This window comes from Lissotriton vulgaris, chromosome 9, assembly GCF_964263255.1.
Source record: "Lissotriton vulgaris chromosome 9, aLisVul1.2, whole genome shotgun sequence".
In the NCBI taxonomy this organism is placed as follows: domain Eukaryota; kingdom Metazoa; phylum Chordata; class Amphibia; order Caudata; family Salamandridae; genus Lissotriton; species Lissotriton vulgaris.
In genome coordinates, this window is record NC_141697.1 from 352,163,414 (window position 1) to 352,181,765 (window position 18,352).

An 18,352-nucleotide genomic window follows, 5' to 3' on the forward strand; every position below is an offset into this window, starting at 1 on the left:
TTGTTTGCGTGTATAAAATCTATGTCTTTCGACAATTACGCTTGGTTCATCCTTAAAATATTTTTCTAAACGAGTAATAGCCTCAGTGTACTCATTCCAATCATCTGAGGGAGGTCTAACAACAGGGGGTTGATGATCAAAGATTCTTTGACCCTCAGCGCCCAAGGCACTGTATAACATTGCATTTTTCCTTGCAGCAGAAAATTTCACAGCATCTATGGCAATTATATAGCTATTAAAGGCTTTGAACCAATGGGACCATTTTATTTTTGGAGTACCTGGTTCTGGAAGGAAGGAAGAAGGAAGGACTGCAGTCTGTTGTGCCATCCTGGATAAATAAACAACAGTGTCAAATAAGAACTAATAAGACATATTACTGTTTAAAATTATTAAATGAAAAAATTAACTGTAATAAATATGAAAAGTAACTCCAGAGTTAACTGTGTGTATGAAAATATAAATTACGCAAGTAAAGTCAAACTATGAAGTCAGCTGTGTGTATCAGCGTAGAAGATACACGTTGTAACAGTCTTAAATCAGCTGTGTGTATCAGCGTATAAGAAAATGCACGATACACATTGTAGTAAGTATGCAATGTCAGCTGTGTGTATCAGCGTAGTAAACACACGTTGTTGTAAGAATAAGTACGAAGAGTAATGAAAGCTGTGTGTGTCAGCGTTGTTGACACACGTTGTAAATGAGCAGAATCTATTGTGAACACTCAGTCTTATAGCTGAGTGTATCAGCGTAGAAAAATAAACAAGTAAATTACCTTGTATGAAGAGGTAACGTCGAGATTTGTAACGACGAATTGTGTTTATCGTTGCTAAGCAACCCAAATGACCGCTACGTTGTGCGTGATGACATATCCAGACGTTAGCGTTGTAACAACGCAGTCGTTGTAAGAACCGCATTGTAATGGCCGGGAATCTAAAACATGTGTTGTAAATGCTGTTTTCCGATGGGGAGACAGAAGCGAAGGACATTTTTCCCCCAGAAAAAATTATGGTGTGAAAAAAAAGCAAGTTCATTTGCGTCTAATTTATGCTTTTGAAACTGGGAACTGCCCAATATGTGCAGTCTTGGATGTTTATGCATGTGAGTACTCATGCAAATTTTAAACAGCCCAGGTCCTCAAGTGTTCTCTTGCATTCTTTGTGAATTTCAGGACAGTCGGAAATTTCCGTCAACCGTAAGCCTATGATTGTAAATTTCAGACTATGATAATAGGAGCATTGCAAACCGGTCCCTTTCTCTCTATAGTGCTTGAGATTACAAGGGCATTACATACATGTACTGATTATGTCCAGACCCAATGTCCAATATGCTGTCTATGACTGTCCCAATTATGTTTCATAATTATGTATATATATAATGAAACCTAAATTACTGGCTTCTGTGAGGCGGTCTGTGCAGTGTTCCGAGTCATTCAAGACTGAAGGATTGCGCTGTTATATATATATATATATATATATGTAGAAGCAAATGTCCCTTGCTGGAGAAGGAGCGACCATTCAGCTGGTGCCGGTGCCGAGTCAAGGACAGGACTCGTTTAGACTTTTACAAAGCAATTTGAAATAAGTCACCGCACTCTTCTAGGATTTGGTTAAGCTTTTTAATCCATCAAGGAAAAAACTTCCTCAGTGCGGTGACTTATTTCAAATTGCTTTGTAAAAATATATATATATATATATATATATATATATATATATATATATATATATATATATATATATATATATATATATATATATATATATATATATATATTCCAGCTCCCCACAACATGTAGAATTGGACCAGCACTCACATCAGTTCGATTTCTTACAGATTTTTGGCGACAACATGTTAAGAAACAAACGCATTTCGGCAATCCTGCCTTTGTCAATGTGCTATAAATATATTATTATTTTTTTATTTTTTTTATTCCTTACCCATTTCTGTAATCTTCCACGGTTTAGTCAACAAATTAAAATAATTAACTATTTTACAACGTTCACGGTGCCTAGAGACTTCCAAATAGAACGCTATATAAATAACAAACTTGCAGCGTATATTACTGCACGTGGAGGGGGGGGGGGGGAGCTAACATGCACATTTCTAAAGGGATAATAACTATGCGATAAGAATTTATTTTTAGCAGATCACTGGTTATAGAACAAGAAGCCGTAAGTGTGTGTGGGGGGGGAGGGGGGAGGATTGGCAGAGGGGGAGGATATTTAACAATATTTTTACAAAACATTTTGTGAAGAGAACAGTTTATCCGAGATGAGCAGGGAATAAACAATGTAAATAACTTAAAAACATGTCTGGGTCTGATACAGTGAATGAATACTACTGAAACACATGGCTCAAGACAGTTTAGCGAGCAGCTCAGTAAGGATAGGCAGGAAAGCTGCGCTTGAACCAACTTGCCAATATTGTGAAATTCAGTATTTCTTCAAGATGACAATCGATGAGCTGGGTCACCCGACTGCTGCCGTGGCACTGGAGGTCAAAATAAGAACATATTGGCTGCCGTGGTGCACTTATACACAAACCGAGGGGGTCTCCAAAGTTCAAACCGCCCATACCTTGGGGATGGCGACCTAGCGTGTTCCAGGGTCGAGCAGCTGTTCCGAGCCCTCTCCTTTCAGAGAAAACCAGACTAGAGTTTCGCAGGCTGAGGGTGAGTGAGGCTAAAGAACGGAGAAGACTGACGCAATAAAGCCCCTGCTGACGTCATACGCTCTTTGACAGTGACGTGCCTGGGGACGGAGAGGTAAGCGAATAGAAATTCTTTACATGAATAAAGATGCTGAGTCATCATACTCCATTACGTGATGAAAAGTGCGAGTATTTGCTCAACCCCAGAGTTCTCTACAGGGGGATTACCGCTTACTCCGGGTGAAGGAAAATCACTCTCATTAGGCGATGGACCCTCCCTGAGAGCCCACTAAGAAATGAGATAGGAATCGGTAATTGCAGGTCAGATTTCCCATGTAATTCCTAATTTTTGGCTGGATTTCACCCGGAGATATCAGACACATTCTCCGGGTGGATGTACACAGTTGTATGGTGAACCCAAGGATCTCATACTGCATGGAACTGCTGATACAATCCGTATCGGTATTAAGTGGCCAGCCACAATGACGGCATAAGACGAAGGAAAGTGCTTCAGATGAGTGGTATTTGCTCTTAGATGCTGGCTTTTACCACAATCCTGCCCACGTTTTATATACATGGCATTGCAGCGTGTTAAACCGCCCCTCAGGCACTAGCAAAACTACCGAGAACAGGCAGGAAGGAAAAGGTGACCTTATAAAATGAACTCAAGGTTTCACTAGGGCCTCTGTGGGATATCAGATTCTATCACTTGCAAAAAAGAATGATTTCTGTATCCCCCCCCCCCCCATTAAAATGAATAGACCTTTCTGTGGGAAACAGATATTTTGCTCAGCTTTGTAAGTCAAACCCCATGCCAGTTAGCTATTGCACGCCTTTTAGCTTCCAAATGGGCTACAAGTAAAACATTTGAAATTTCCTCTCCAGGTTTTGCCATGTTCATCATATAAAATCACCCCTTACCTCTGAAAAGTTTTTCTCAAACTAAATATCACTGGTAAGGAGACTATTGAGGTAGCTGCTTCAAGAGCATCACGACCCACTGTGTGCCTAAACAGATTTATACTCCTCCAACTTCTGCATGCTTGTTCTAGTAATTGGAATTATGTTGGTGTTGAAGGAGCTAAGGAAGCAGTCCATGCCCACTTCTGTGTTCATGTCCAGTTGTTCCACTACCACCTATGGTGAGGATATTTTTAAAGGTTAACCAACTATTGAAGCAGTTTAGGGGTGTGAGGACAAGGGGTATGATTGCCAAATTCACCAAAGATTAAAAATGTGAGCTTTCATGCACATTTACACCTATGCATAGTAAAAATGTACTTTATAGCTTATGGAAATGTATGTTTTTCTTAACTTTCCTGCCATCTCCAACCCTACTTGTGTGGAATATTAGTGCATCAAAAAAGACATATCTATAAGATCAGGAATTTTATAGGTTTCATTATATTTTTTTCCTTTTTTTTCCTTTAAGTAGAAGCAATTTTCCATGTGAAGCCTTCCTCACCCCCATGCAACTGAAAAAAGGGTGTGTTCCCTAACACAGTTTCTGCTGGAAGAAGGCCATTTGTTTTGGCCATATCCAGCAATACCTGTGAAAGAAGCACACTTGGCAATAATAGTCAGAGAAGATATTTCATTTGCAACCATAATCAAAGATGTGCTCAAGGATATTGTAGTAATGAGCTTTGGTCTCCTGTCTCGTGTCTGGAGTACGGAGCACTCTGCCTAGGGCTTCCATGTTCCATTCGTGAGTCCGGAGTTCCAGAGCTGGCAGTTGATTTACAGCTGGCCAGGGATGAGCTGTTCAACCTCCGCAGGCTACAACTTGTGAAATAAAAGTTTACTTACCATACCACATCACTTCCTGTGTGATGCACCTGGAACTTCCAAGAGGTATCAATTTACAGATTTTCATGTTCCAAAATTTCCTCCCACATCCAAAACCCGATCATGATGTAGAAGTGGAAGAGAACCCTGATATTGGTGCATTGGACTAATGCAACATAATCTAGACCAAACTCCCCCAAAATGTCACTGATAGACTCCAAGAAGCACTAAACTAGACAGTCAATAAGTGCCTAAGCCTAGGAAAACACACACCAGTGAAACCCGCCTTGCGGGCAACTCCAAAGCCACTAGTGAAGTCGAAGATCAAATGAAGCACCATGCAGAGGGTCTGCAGTAGAGACTATTTTAGCCAGACCAAAAACTGGCATTCTACTACAGACCATAAGGGAATCTATGATTAGTGCATTCAAAAGCTATCCAACAACCAGTTTTCAAAGGATAACATCAAAAAAATACAGACCACAGGATACTAGAGCCCAGAGTCTCGAACGGTTGCAATCCAAATCTGATATGAGAAAAAATCTGTCTGTCAGAAGATGCCTGTTTATGAATTTGCTCACACCAGCAACCAACCAAGGCCCTAAGGTGAGTTATTAGAGACCGAAGAGTGTTAGAAAGGGGGAATCAAGCCTTACATCCTTCTATCACCAGCAGTTTTTACTTTTGGCAACCAAACACCTCAAAATGACTTGAAGATGACATGTTGTAGTATAAACTAATTTATTATTTCTCTACAGACCCTGTCAATTTAAATATTCAGTTATTGTGTTACACCATACTTCATAATGATTATACTTTCAAAGAGTGGTATTAACAAATATTGGCTCAAAAGAGTAGCATGGGGTATTCTAGTAAGCACTGATCTCTTGATGGATTCATAAACGTAATTGGCTCTCCCAGAAGTATTGTTGGCTATCACTGAGAAAAGGTCTTGGAGCTGGAGTTGGAAGGCTCCCTACTGCTTTTGTCTCAGTCTTTCATGCATCATTCCCATTACAAGAACCCTTCAAGAGATCCCTTTCCAACTTACAGGGACCACCATTTATGGATGTGGTGAACATGAGTCCTTATCCTAAAATGCCTTAAACCCTGCTCCTTGCATATATCAAATACATTACCAGCAGCTTTGACAGTGTTGAGTTTACTAACCTTTTAACAGCAATTTCAGACATCCCAGCTGGCCGTAATAGGCAGCCTCATGTACTGGTAGCCAGCCGTCTTTGTTGGCCTCAGAAAGATTTCGCCCAGACTGGATTATGTTGGTTAACGCGTGCTCATCCCCATTCTTGATTGCAATAATAAGAGGGTCCTTCTCCCTGGAACAGCCAACAAGAATGATGTTTCAAAAACGTTTATAAAAAGCAAAAGGTACTGTACTCTTTACAGATAAGAGCATGTATTTCCTAATATAAAGTCAATACAGCAAACTTCATACTTTGCACCCCCTCTGATCTCCCGAATGGAACCTTAAAGAACATCAACCATTATGAATGGCAATCACCCTTTAAGGCCGTGCCTCCCTTCCATGCTTTCCTTTCTTCCCTCCCACTACCTGAACCTGAAAAGGTCCCCTCCTATCAAATGGGAATCACACACCTGCTCACACCCACATATCTCCTTCAAGTTAGATTCCTTCCACACACATCCCACTATAGCATTGGGCTCATCATCTGCTTCCTTATATTAAAGAGACAAGGGTTCATAAAGACAAGTAGACTCTGGGACTGGAAGACGCAGGGTCCAGAAAGTACAGTTTATGAGACATGGAACTACAGTCCTTTCCACACTTCTATGTAGAGATCACTCACTTGATCATGCCACCATATCTCCATCTACTTAAACCAGAGCCTCTCATATTCCATCATATCATTATTCTTATTAGCCACTTCTTAATATCAGAGAGGCAAGGACTAACAAAGAAAGGTAGTCTCGGGGGCTGGGAGACACAGCGTCCAAAAAGCATAGTTTATGGGAGGTGGAACTAGAGCTGCACAGCCATGGAAGACAGTGATTGCCCTCATATAAGTGAGGTGGAATGGGGCAAGTGCCAAATCCCCTCTGCAAGGAACCGACAACTGCAGACATCACTGTCTAGAACCTGAAAATGTGTTGATCTCACTCACATGAGTTGGTGGGAAGACAGTATGTTTCAAGACTTGTCACACCACTCCAAGTAGGATCCACAACATGCAGCCAACACCAACCATACTCACAACGACGAGATGGAGGATTGTCCCTGTCTCTTCCCAGAACCTCTCCTCATTCAAAAATAATCTATCTGCAGGTAACAGTCTAAACTCCAATGTGCCAAACTTTACAAAATGGCCAAGTGTTGGAAGCTGGGTTACTGGTTAAGGAGTGGTGAAATCTACTCAAGCAGCAACCACAATTTCTGTCAGGGTGTGTAAGGGTGAGACTCAAGCAAACCACAAATGAACCTGTGCTCAACCCTCTGGAAGCTTGGCAGAAAAGCAGGCAGGCAGGCTTAACTTAGAGGCAATGTATTAAGTATTTTATGAAGCACCTCAAACAGTAATAAAGTGAAACCACAACAGAAGAAAAAACTCAGACCAATTTAGAAAAACAGAGTAAAATTTATTCATATTTGAGACCACAAAAACAAAAATCCAATCAGTAGAACCAGAGATATGCAATGTGAAACGTTTAAGTGAACATAGTGCATAGAAGCACAAAGTGCCAACAGTGGTTATCTGGTCACGCCAGACCGGGAAAAAGTCACGAATGCAGGCTGATCATAATGGAGTGTTGGATGAATACAGGGACCAATTTAGGGCAGCTGAAAAAAAGTTTGCCGAGCATTGTGAGATCCTGTGTCAAGGGTGCATCGCACAGCGGCGTTTCTGAGGAGCTGGGAGGCAGCACTGTGGAGTCTTGCATCATTGTCGGGGATGAAGTTGATGAGGAGCTTGCAATGCGAAGTCTTGCGTCAAAGATGCTTTGCACACCAGCAGTTCCAAAGAAGCTGTGGGGCTGAAACACGGAGTCCTGTGTCATCATCGAGAGTGCCGTTGAGGAGGGGCTTGCGATGCAAAGGTCTGTGTTGAGAATACATCGCGCAGTGGCAGTTCCACGGAGACTGTGGACTACGATGCAAGGTTTGGCATTGGGGATGCATCACGGTGCAGTGGCCGCGATGCGGCTGTAAGGAGATGCTTCACACTACATCGATACTGCTTCACAGGACCACAGCGGGGCTGGCAGAGCACCTTCAGGCCGACTTCCAAGAGTCCAGGACTGAGTGGCAACACTTGGAGGCTCGGACATACAGCAGACAGAGTTCAGGTGAAGGGTTCAAGGTGGTTGGAGTTCCAGGTCTTAGCCGCGATGTAGGAGAAAGATCTTTTGCCTGCTGTGGATGTGCTGGGGTTCAGCAAGGACGAGGGCGGCTGATCAGAGGTTTCTTTTGGGTGCGTGGAGGGTGACTCTGTCATTGAGGTATTTGGGTCCGGGGTTGTGTAGGCATTTGTAGGCGTGGGTGGGGATCTTGTGAGTGACTCTATTCTCCACGGGGAGCCAGTGGAGCTTCCATAGGTGTTGGCTGATGGGTTCGTGTCGAGGGATGCTGAGGACAAGTCTGGTGGCGGTGTTCTGTATCGTCTGGAGTTTGCGGAGTAGGGACTTGGTTATGCTGGCGTAGAATGCATTTCCATAGGCCAGCCTACTGGTGATGAGTATGTGGGTGACTGTCTTCCTTGATTCGGGGGGGATCCATTTGAACGTCTTACGGAGGATGTAGAGGGTGTTGAAGCAGCTGGAGGTGATGGCGTTGACCTGTCGGTTCATGGAGAGGGATGAGTCGAGTACAATCCCGAGGATTCTGGAATGGTCCTTGGGGGTCGGTGGGGTGCCGAGGGCAGTGGGCCACCATGTGTTGTCCCATGCTGAAGGGGTGGGTTCGAGGACAAGGACTTCTGTCTTCTCAGAGTTGAGCTTTAGGCAGCTGTTGCTCATCTAGGCTGCAACGTCCTGCATTCCTTTCGGAATTGAGTCTGGCTGTGGTGGGGTCCTTAGGGATGGAGAGGATGAGCTGGGTGTCATCAGCATAGGATACAATATTGAGGCTGTGTTGTTGGACGATGGCAGCGAGGGAAGCCATGTAGATGTTGTAGAGGGTCAGGCTGAGTGGTTACCCCTGTGGGACTCCGCAGGTGTTTTCCATGGAATAGGAAGGAAGTGCGGCAGTCTAATCCTTTCGCTTCTGCTGGTGAGGAATTATCGGATGCAGTCGATGGTGGTTTCTTGTATGCCAGTGTCATGTAGTCTGGTTAAGAGTGTGCAATGTCTGTGGCGGCGAGTAGGGATGTCTCGGTGCTGTGGTTGCTTCGGAATCCGGATTGAGACAGGTCGAGGATGGCGTTGTCTTTGATGAATATCGTCAGCTTTGCGTTGACTATCTTCTCAGCAACTATAGCAGCAGGGGTGAAGCGAGATGGGTCAGTAGTTCTTGAGGTCCGTGGGATCAGCTGAGTCCTTGTGATGTGTGTTCGGTGACAACTCCTCGTCCTCATCAAGTCAAGAGATAGCCCAACCTGCCAACCCCTATGCTCCATTGTCTCCCTCTCTGGAAGCAATATACAAAGATCGACTGCTAGCTACACCTAGTCATGTGACACTGGGAACAGGTTGCACACACCCAGAATTGTGACTTAAAACATGACTTTACAGTAGAAGAGGGTTTTAATTGTTAATTCTTTAGACACCAAACTCAATATTCCTACCTGCTCTCAATTGAAAGTTATCATTTATTGAATGTAATACGTTAATCCAATGTTATCCTATAGAAGAGGCAGGCCTTGCAGTACTGAAAAATTAATTTAAGAGTTTTTCACTACCAGGACATGCAAAACTTAAAAGTATATGTCCAGCTCTTTAAATACCTTACATCCTGTCCTCTGGGCTGTTTAGGGATGACTTATATGTATTATGAAGGTTTAGACCTGGCAAAAAAGGTTTCTTTTCCCAGGTGGGAATGGCAATTTTAAACCGCCCACATGGGTTGCAATGGCTGGCCTGAGACATGTTCAAAAGGGCTACCTACGTGGGTGGCCCAATGAGTGCTGCTGATCCACTACTAGCATTTAGTCTACAGGCCCTAGGTACATGAAGTGCCACTTTCTAGTGGCTTACAAGCAAATTAAATGTGCCTATTGGATGTAAGCCAGTGTTACCATGTTTAAAGCAGAGAGCACAAGCACTTTAACCTTCGTTAGCAGTACTAAAGTGTGCACAGTCCTAAAGTCAGCGAAAATGAAGTAAGCAAAAACAGGAGCCTTGAAAGCAAAATGTTGGGGGAATACCACGTCAAAGATGTCAGGTCCAATACCAAGGAATCGCTGAGCACTTCAATATACAAATACTGCACACATAACATATAGATTCAGAATCAACCTCATAATCTGTGCAGCAGTCTTTTAAGTAGTGTCTAGGGCTGGAAACATTTTTCAGTCCTTTTTTTAAAACAAAGTGATTGTTACTTTTTTCTGGGTGTTCCCTTGTTTGGGCAACTTTATCTCCTTAAAGTGCAATTCACACATTTTTAGGAGAGGAATCTAACTGTATATCTTGGAGCTTTTGAGAATATGACTGGAAACTGCCTGTCCCATGTAGCTGTTAGCACCTTTGCACCCTTCTTTCTGTACTGGATAGTCTATATTTAAGAATATTTTGCCCTGTGTGTGACTGCCACCGATACGCTGCTGTCTTATCTTTCAAAGCATGCACATCCATGTATGTATGCATAAGGAGAGTGTTAGATGATGTGGTATAAATGCACAGTGAAAGGCATGTTTGCATAATTAATGAAGACGTGCTCCCTTCAATTCAATTCAATTTAAAAAATCTTTATTCGGATACAGATATATCCATAAAAGCACATTCATGTGACAGAGAGTTTGTAGAAGCATGCCACAGAAGGTACATGTAAAGGAAATGGTGTAGGGGCTCCAGGCTGGGAGCCCCAGCATGGTGTGTGGCAGTGAAGTGGAGGCTGATTCCATGTGCGCCCATGAATGCACAGGTGGGGCACATATAAACACACACAATTTTTAAGAGGGCCAACAATTTGCTGTGAGGTTTCTCCATCAAGCCTGATGTGCCACTAAGTTTATGAGGTGTGAAGGAATGGCAGCTCTGAAATTTTGTTTTGTGAATAGGCAGCATTGCTATGGAAAACCTTTGTGTATGTGTAGATGATGTGTGTGAGAGCTAGGAAAATGCCCTGATATGACACAACAAGAAACGAGAGGAGCCAAGAGAAGGGGGAGAACATTTGATTCATAGTCATATGTAAATCAGAAAATGTGGAAGTAGAGACCAGTTCTTTGTACTGGTAATGCCCACTCTGCCAACGTTTTGTAGCAGCAGGTCATTCAGCCAAGTTTCTTACTGATGTCCATTGGGTGACAATGGTCTAATACTGGTTGCAGTGGTCTGGTATTGGGCAGGTTTGTTTCCCTGATGCTCATCATATTGAGTACTTCTGATGTATGAAACACAGAAACGCCTTTACAGCGTTACAAAATGTCAGATATGTAGTCAAATTCCAGATGTGGACATGAAGAGATTCCCATAGTCTCGCTGCCGTGGAGAATGTTTAGTTTTTAGGATGAGATTTGTCATATATTGGAATTTTATAACTGACATGGGTCTTTTATCAGAGAATGCACTCAAGCTTGTGGTGCGTCATCCTGCAGGAGAAAAGGCCTCATTCCATTTGGCGTAAAGTAGCAATACAGAAGGCCATCAAAGAGATTGTTGTATAAACAAGTAGGAGGACCCCACTCTAACTTTGTAGAGGACGGTGGGGAAACATTCAAGTAAAAAGAGAACACCCGTCCAGGTTCGTTGGACAGTTCTGGTAGTGTCTAGTTTTAGTGTGGGACTGACAGGTATCTCCCTTATCCTCCCTCTTAGGTTTTATACTCTATATTAGAGGGGCATGTTTCTCCTGAGAAAGGCAAAAAGTACTAACCATCTAATCATCAAGTCATTAAACCTTATAAAGAACAAGAGGTTATTTTTTGGTACTATCAAGACAAAAGTGTTGAATTGGAGGACGTGAAAAAACAGGGAGTCAGTTTGGTTATCTATACCCAGGTTTTTGCAACAAACAATAGTCAACAAATGGACAAAATCATTACCACAATAGTTAGGTAAGTGAACATTTGGTTAAGAACATATCACTACTTAGGTCTGGTAACAAAATATAAGTTTTATTCCATAATACAGTTATATTAAAAACAATTCATTAAAATCATTATACAATGTACATTTTCATCAGAATAATTCTTAAAATACAAATAAAAAGGTCACAGAATCAAAAGGTCGACGCGGCGTTTCAGCTTTTTTTTCTAGTATGCCTTCATCAGGACTGATTCTAGACAATTAAAATAATAAAACACATAGTTACCAGACACATCAATATCATCTTTTCACATCATTTGTCTGTCTATTGTTGCATTCTAAATCCTTTGTTGGTGATTTCTTTTATCGAACTACAGTTTTATTCCACATTCTTGCCCTGTTCTATGTGTTCAATTACATTTTTCAATTACATTTTCTTAAAAAAACTTTTATGAGTCTACCCCACTGTTTGCCTTTCCCAAGGATGTATGTACTCCATATGTTACAGAGACCCCCATTAGTTCCGACACTAAAAAGGAAAGAAAGTACTTCCTATAATAAGGTGCGTACCTTGTTGTTCCAGTTGAGATTGTTATCTCCCTGGATAGAACTGCTTGGTTCCAAGAAGAAATCCTTTTTTAGAATTAGGACTCTTACAGCCTTGTTAATTCAATATGTACAAGGGTGTTGTGTCTCCTAGATAGAGATCCAATAATTAATGATCATTTCTAATATATACAAAGATTTGATTTTTAGGATTGAGTATACTCAATCCAGGGAGATAACAATCTCAACTGGAACAACAAGGTACGCACCTTATTATAGGAAGTACTTTCTTTCCTTTTTAGTGTCGGAACTAATGGGGGTCTCTGTAACATATGGAGTACATACATCCTTGGGAAAGGCAAACAGTGGGGTAGACTCATAAAAGTTTTTTTAAGAAAATGTAATTGAAAAATGTAATTGAACACATAGAACAGGGCAAGAATGTGGAATAAAACTGTAGTTCGATAAAAGAAATCACCAACAAAGGATTTAGAATGCAACAATAGACAGACAAATGATGTGAAAAGATGATATTGATGTGTCTGGTAACTATGTGTTTTATTATTTTAATTGTCTAGAATCAGTCCTGATGAAGGCATACTAGAAAAAAAAGCTGAAACGCCGCGTCGACCTTTTGATTCTGTGACCTTTTTATTTGTATTTTAAGAATTATTCTGATGAAAATGTACATTGTATAATGATTTTAATGAATTGTTTTTAATATAACTGTATTATGGAATAAAACTTATATTTTGTTACCAGACCTAAGTAGTGATATGTTCTTAACCAAATGTTCACTTACCTAACTATTGTGGTAAAGATTTTGTCCATTTGTTGACTATTGTTTGTTGCAAAAACCTGGGTATAGATAACCAAACTGACTCCCTGTTTTTTCACGTCCTCCAATTCAACACTTTTGTCTTGATAGTACCAAAAAATAACCTCTTGTTCTTTATAAGGTTTAATGACTTGATGATTAGATGGTTAGTACTTTTTGCCTTTCTCAGGAGAAACATGCCCCTCTAATATAGAGTATAAAACCTAAGAGGGAGGATAAGGGAGATACCTGTCAGTCCCACACTAAAACTAGACACTACCAGAACTGTCCAACGAACCTGGACGGGTGTTCTCTTTTTACATCAAAGAGATTGTCCATGCAATAAGGGGAATAGTGTAGGGTGTGGAGGGCTAGGTTGATGTAGCAGTGAGGCAGGAGACACAAGTCATGCTGCACTGTTCTGTATCTGGTAATGAAGAGCCCAGGGTAGATGGCATTGTCATACTAAAGACACAACAGCAATGGTCGTTTGAAGTTGGTAAGAGAAGCCAGAGAAGTTCAAGAGTCTCCTACCTGTTCTAAATTGATTGATAAAAATAGGTACTAACAGCCATGTTTGTTTGGGATCCAAGTTTGAGATTAGAGGCCATGAGGTCTCCAAAGCTCTACAAAGAACGTCCAGCACCAAAGGTTGGGTGCCATGTGTGACAATGATCACCAGGTCACGATTTCTGATTTGCTGGCATGCCGTTTTAGATGATTTCTTTACATCCAGTTACGGGCGGCGGCAAGACATTGTTGGATTGGCATACAGAGCAAGCTGACTGTGCCAGAAGAGCTTGTCTTACAAGGCCACTGAGTGGGGCGATTTTTGCTATTTTTGTGCCTGTTTTATGGCCTGCGGACTGCCTTGTAATTTTGATTTCCCTGATAAGTCCATGGATATTCCCTGCAGCAAGCACAAATGCATGCAGAATCCTAAATCTCCCAAAATGTCTTGACAGCATGTCTTTACAGGTTCCAAACTGCCACGAATTGCACACGTACGTGGGCCACTTTTTTTTAGCTATCTGGATTGCTAATGTGGACCACTTTTACTTTTTTCTCCATACCTGTTTTTGCCCAAGTCCAACCCTGAGGCAAGGCAGGATCTGGGCACAGAGCATTCACCATCCGGCTTTGGGTCAAGATTCAAGAGATTCTGAAGTTCCTGAAGTATCGAAGATATGTGGTCACATTTCTTCACACCATAGATGAAACAAGCCATTGTATTTAAGATGCCCTTCAAGTGTGACTAAATGGAATTGGGGATGCTGCTGTACAGACCGTTGCCTTCATCCAGGTAGGAGAGAACCGATCTTTGTCCCGTTCATCAAAAGTTGATCTTGGGGAAAAAAGTTTCACTGTTTCGGCATCAGAGCTGGTGCAATGCAGTAGTTGTTTTGTTAGAGATATGATTCTTTAAGTAGAGGTCTATGTCAAGGGAGAATCCAAGTGGACTCACATTTGCTGTCAGCTGAGAGTGGAGTCGTTGAGGTTCGTGTTTGCCAGCCAGGCTTGATTCAAAGTTTGTTTGGTGCTGTTGGTGAAACGGAGAAATCCTGCTTTCCTTGAGTGAGTTTTAGGCAGTTTCTTACCATCCAGCAGCCGTGGCCTGTGCAGGTAAGAGTGGTGGGGTGGGGTGGGATTTCGAGGGACAACGAGGGAAAGTGAAATAAATAATTCATTTTCCCTTGTCCTTGTCTGTTGAAATCCCGCCCCACATGCCCCCCCCCCCCCCAACCATGCCCGACGCTCTTACGTGCAAGGGACGAGGGTGCCATCCAGTTCTGAATTAGCTGAGAACAGCTATAGGGGAATAATGACCTTGAAAAACCAGGAGAAGTGAAGAATTTCACGAAGGGTTCGGGTACTCGCGGACACCATAGGTTGATACGTGGGCTGAATACATTTTCAGGATATTTGTACACTGCTTTGGAAGCAATGTTGAGACTGACTTCCACTCCACATAGAAAATTGAGCCACTTTGTCCCTTGTCGATCAGGGCTTCTACATTGAAAGCCTTTTCTGAAACTTAGCAATTCCTACTACACATCATCTGTCACGCGCTGACATCTGGCTCTGAGATCCTGGCTCACTGCTGCCTGAGCGAAGAGCTGGAGGGCTGAGCTTCCATCCATCAAGCCCATAATTGACGCAGATTGAGAACAGTAAGTGGCAGGGGGAGCTGGAGTGTCTCCACTTAAAGCTCTGGCACAGCCTGATAGCCTTCTTCAGGCGATACCATCTGACAACGGATCTGCAGAAGACTCATTAAGAGGCTTCCAATTGAATTAATTTTCCCCGGCACTGACGAGCAGCATGTTCACCTTCAGTGGTCTCATTCATGCAGTTGCTTAGATGGGCTTCTGTTGCTTTGTGTGGGTATCAATTCTATAAGAATGTTAGCACTAAAATGGCACCATTTTTAAAATTATAAAAGAGAAACAAGTGGATTTTGCTGTCGCTCGCGCTTCAAAGCACCTCCGGTTTTGCAAATCAGCTTAGTCTTGCGAAGAACATAATCGATTTTTGACAAAACGAAACAGCTGATAAATTGAAAATCAGATTCATTCGAAACACCTGCCCTCAAATGTTCATTGTGGAAACAGGTGTCTAGAACAAGGCTCACAAAGAGGAATTCAGCCCACAGGCTAGACATCTGCATAAGGGAGATTTGGGACTACTACCTAACTCACAGAGTTGATGTGAGGAGGCCTCTCAAGTGTGGGAGACATGCCCTGACCATGTCACATGTAACATGCCTAGCGTAGACCTCCATCACCTGACCCTTCAAGACAGAATATTCCACATTGCAAGCCTAGGGTCAGATTTCTTTTATTACCTTTTACAAATATTATTTGTTTATTTTACCTTCAAATAGGAAATCTTTTTGATATCCACAGACTTCTCCTCCACCATATGGATTACAAAATGTGTTTTAGTGTTAAGGAACTGACCTACACTAACTTTACCACTTATGTCTGTTTCATCTAAGAGTGAGTTTGGAAGTGCAGGGAAGTCAATGAAGATGGCCTCATTCTCCTAATAAGAGTGTGGAAATTAACCCCTGCATTCAGTCAGTAATATTCGTGCTTTTATGGCTGTTTTGTTTACAACCGAATAAAGCTCGATTTGATTTGATTGATTTAGTCAGTAATATTAATATTTCAGATAACCTACAAAATTAGGCCTCTTTGGATGTTCAAGTGCACAGCCCACTCATCTCACTCCCCTCTCCCTATGTGTCACTTCCAATTGCTGAAATAACCTGCATGCAAGGTATAATTCCCACACTCTTACTTGACATCTCAAAAACTACACAATTCTTGCATTTGTGCACCAGGATCGGATTTTAAGCGCAGACTTTCCTTCTCTCTTAGATCGGAAAAAGTGTTGTGCAACAGCTGGCAGAGTTTTGGCATCGAAATTAGCATATCATTCCTCGCGAATGTGTGGCATAACCGTGAAGCAGATAACAGACGGAGAATCTGTGCTATACGTAGGGCATATGTAGGGACGTACTTTTTTAGCATATGCATTGAGAATGAAGCGCCCCTGTACGGCTGGGTTAGTGTGCGATATGGAGAGGCAAAGTCGTGTCATCCAATTAAAGTGCTTTTTCAAGAGCTTGATTGCCAGTGTGTCTGTTCCTCAAAAACGTATAAAAGTTCGTCACTGAAGGATGCTATTTAGACGTATATATGTGTCTCGAAAACACCATTGGAATGTTTTAGCATTTTGAGTTTTAAGATCAATCATTCACTAAATGTGAAAAAAAATATAGTTAATTTACAGTAATTGAAACGGTATTGGATTCACTGGTGTGTTACGTGTGTGTGCCTGAGTGAGTGTGCACGTGCTTGAGAGTTGATGATTCATAGGGCAAACTTGGGCGTTTCACCTAGGGCAACAGATGGTCTAGGTCTGTCGCACGATGACTTTTTTACCAGTTATAACCAGGAAGTGCTCTGCCCCAGAGATAACCAGCCCACTCTTAACCAGCCCTAAATGCACATCTCATTCTTCCTCCGCGGGGGATCTGTCACACTTCTCTTCAAGTACAATCTGAGCTCTCGCAGTGAGTGCTCGAAGCAGATGTTGCACTCGAGGTCATTTCAAGAGTAAACAAGAAGGGAGTGGTATGTAGACATAGGAAACAAATACATTTGAGCATTCAAAAAGCAGTTAGGAAAGAAAGGATTTGAAGAAGGGAGAAATAATAGGACAATTGTCATGGCTAATGAAGATTTAAAGGGAGACGACACTAGAAACGGTACGTTTATTTTAAAAAAAAAAACATAACAAAACATAAGGAAAGAAGGAAACACGGACAACCAACAAGGAACGTTTTTAGTACGGAAGGGAGAGGAAAAAAGACAGAGATTAAAGGACAGGATAGTATTATGAGGAATGAAAATACAATGAAAGATACGAGGAAGTGTAGTGCGATATAATGAAAAAAAAATGCAAAAGAAAGATGACTTGAAGGAAAGAAGAAACGAAGCCAGGGAGGCAGGAAAGAAGGGAGAATGTGAGGAAGGATATGATGATGATGGATGGATGGATGGATGTATGAATGGATGGATGGATGGATGGATGGGTGGGTGGGTGGATGGATGAAGCGAGAGAGGGAAGGAAAGGGGAAGTAAGGAAGGGAGTGAGGGGAGAATAGAAGGATGGAGGGGAGACTCGAGGGAGAGAGAAAGGAAGAGATTAGGTTAGTCAGGTAGGAAGGAGCAATGTGATAGAGAGATAAGGAAAGGAAGGAAGGAAAGGGGGAAGATAGTAAGAGAAGGAAGGAAGGACGGACAGACGGGGGATGTGAGAGGAAGGTAGGGAGGAAGGGAGGGATGGAGAGAAGGAGAGAAAGAGGAAACAAGGGCAGGAGAGAACAGAAGGCTGGAGGGGCAGATAAGGGAAGAATAAAAGAAAGAAAGAACTCAGTGAAAGGCGGTGGGGCAAGGTATGGGTGACCGGAGTAAGTGAAGGAGAAAAACGGGGGTGAAGTAGTGTGGGGGGAAAGAGGGCCTGGCATAGGATCAAGGAGTGAAGAGAGGGATTAAAAAGAGGAAGAAGGAGGAAAGGAGGGAATAAATAAAGATAGGGAGGCAGAGGGGAAGATAGGCGGAAGGAACAATGGAACTAAATCGGAAGGAAGGAAGGGTTTGATGGAAGGAAGAATCGAGGAAGGGTGAAAGAGAAGGTGAGAGAAACGGAGGAAGGGTGAGAAGGAAGGAAGGAGGGAAGGAAGGAAGGAAGGAAGGAAGGAAGGAAGGAAGGAAGGAAGGAAGGAAGGAAGGGAGGGAGGAAGGAAGGAAGGAAGGAAGGAAGGAAGGAAGGAAGGAAGGAAGGAAGGAAGGAAGGAAGGAAGGAAGGAAGGAAGGAAGG

General features: G+C 42.3%; 1 protein-coding gene across 1 annotated transcript in view; it reads right to left on the reverse strand.

The window, feature by feature from the left end:
* ASB2 (ankyrin repeat and SOCS box containing 2) overlaps positions 1 to 18,352 on the reverse strand; it is a 288,752-nt gene that overhangs the window by 127,454 nt on the left and 142,946 nt on the right. Inside the window, exon 4 of the mRNA XM_086937715.1 lies at positions 5,605 to 5,771. Within this exon, the coding sequence (XP_086793841.1) occupies positions 5,605 to 5,771 (167 nt within the window). The remainder of the gene's footprint in view (positions 1 to 5,604; positions 5,772 to 18,352) is intronic.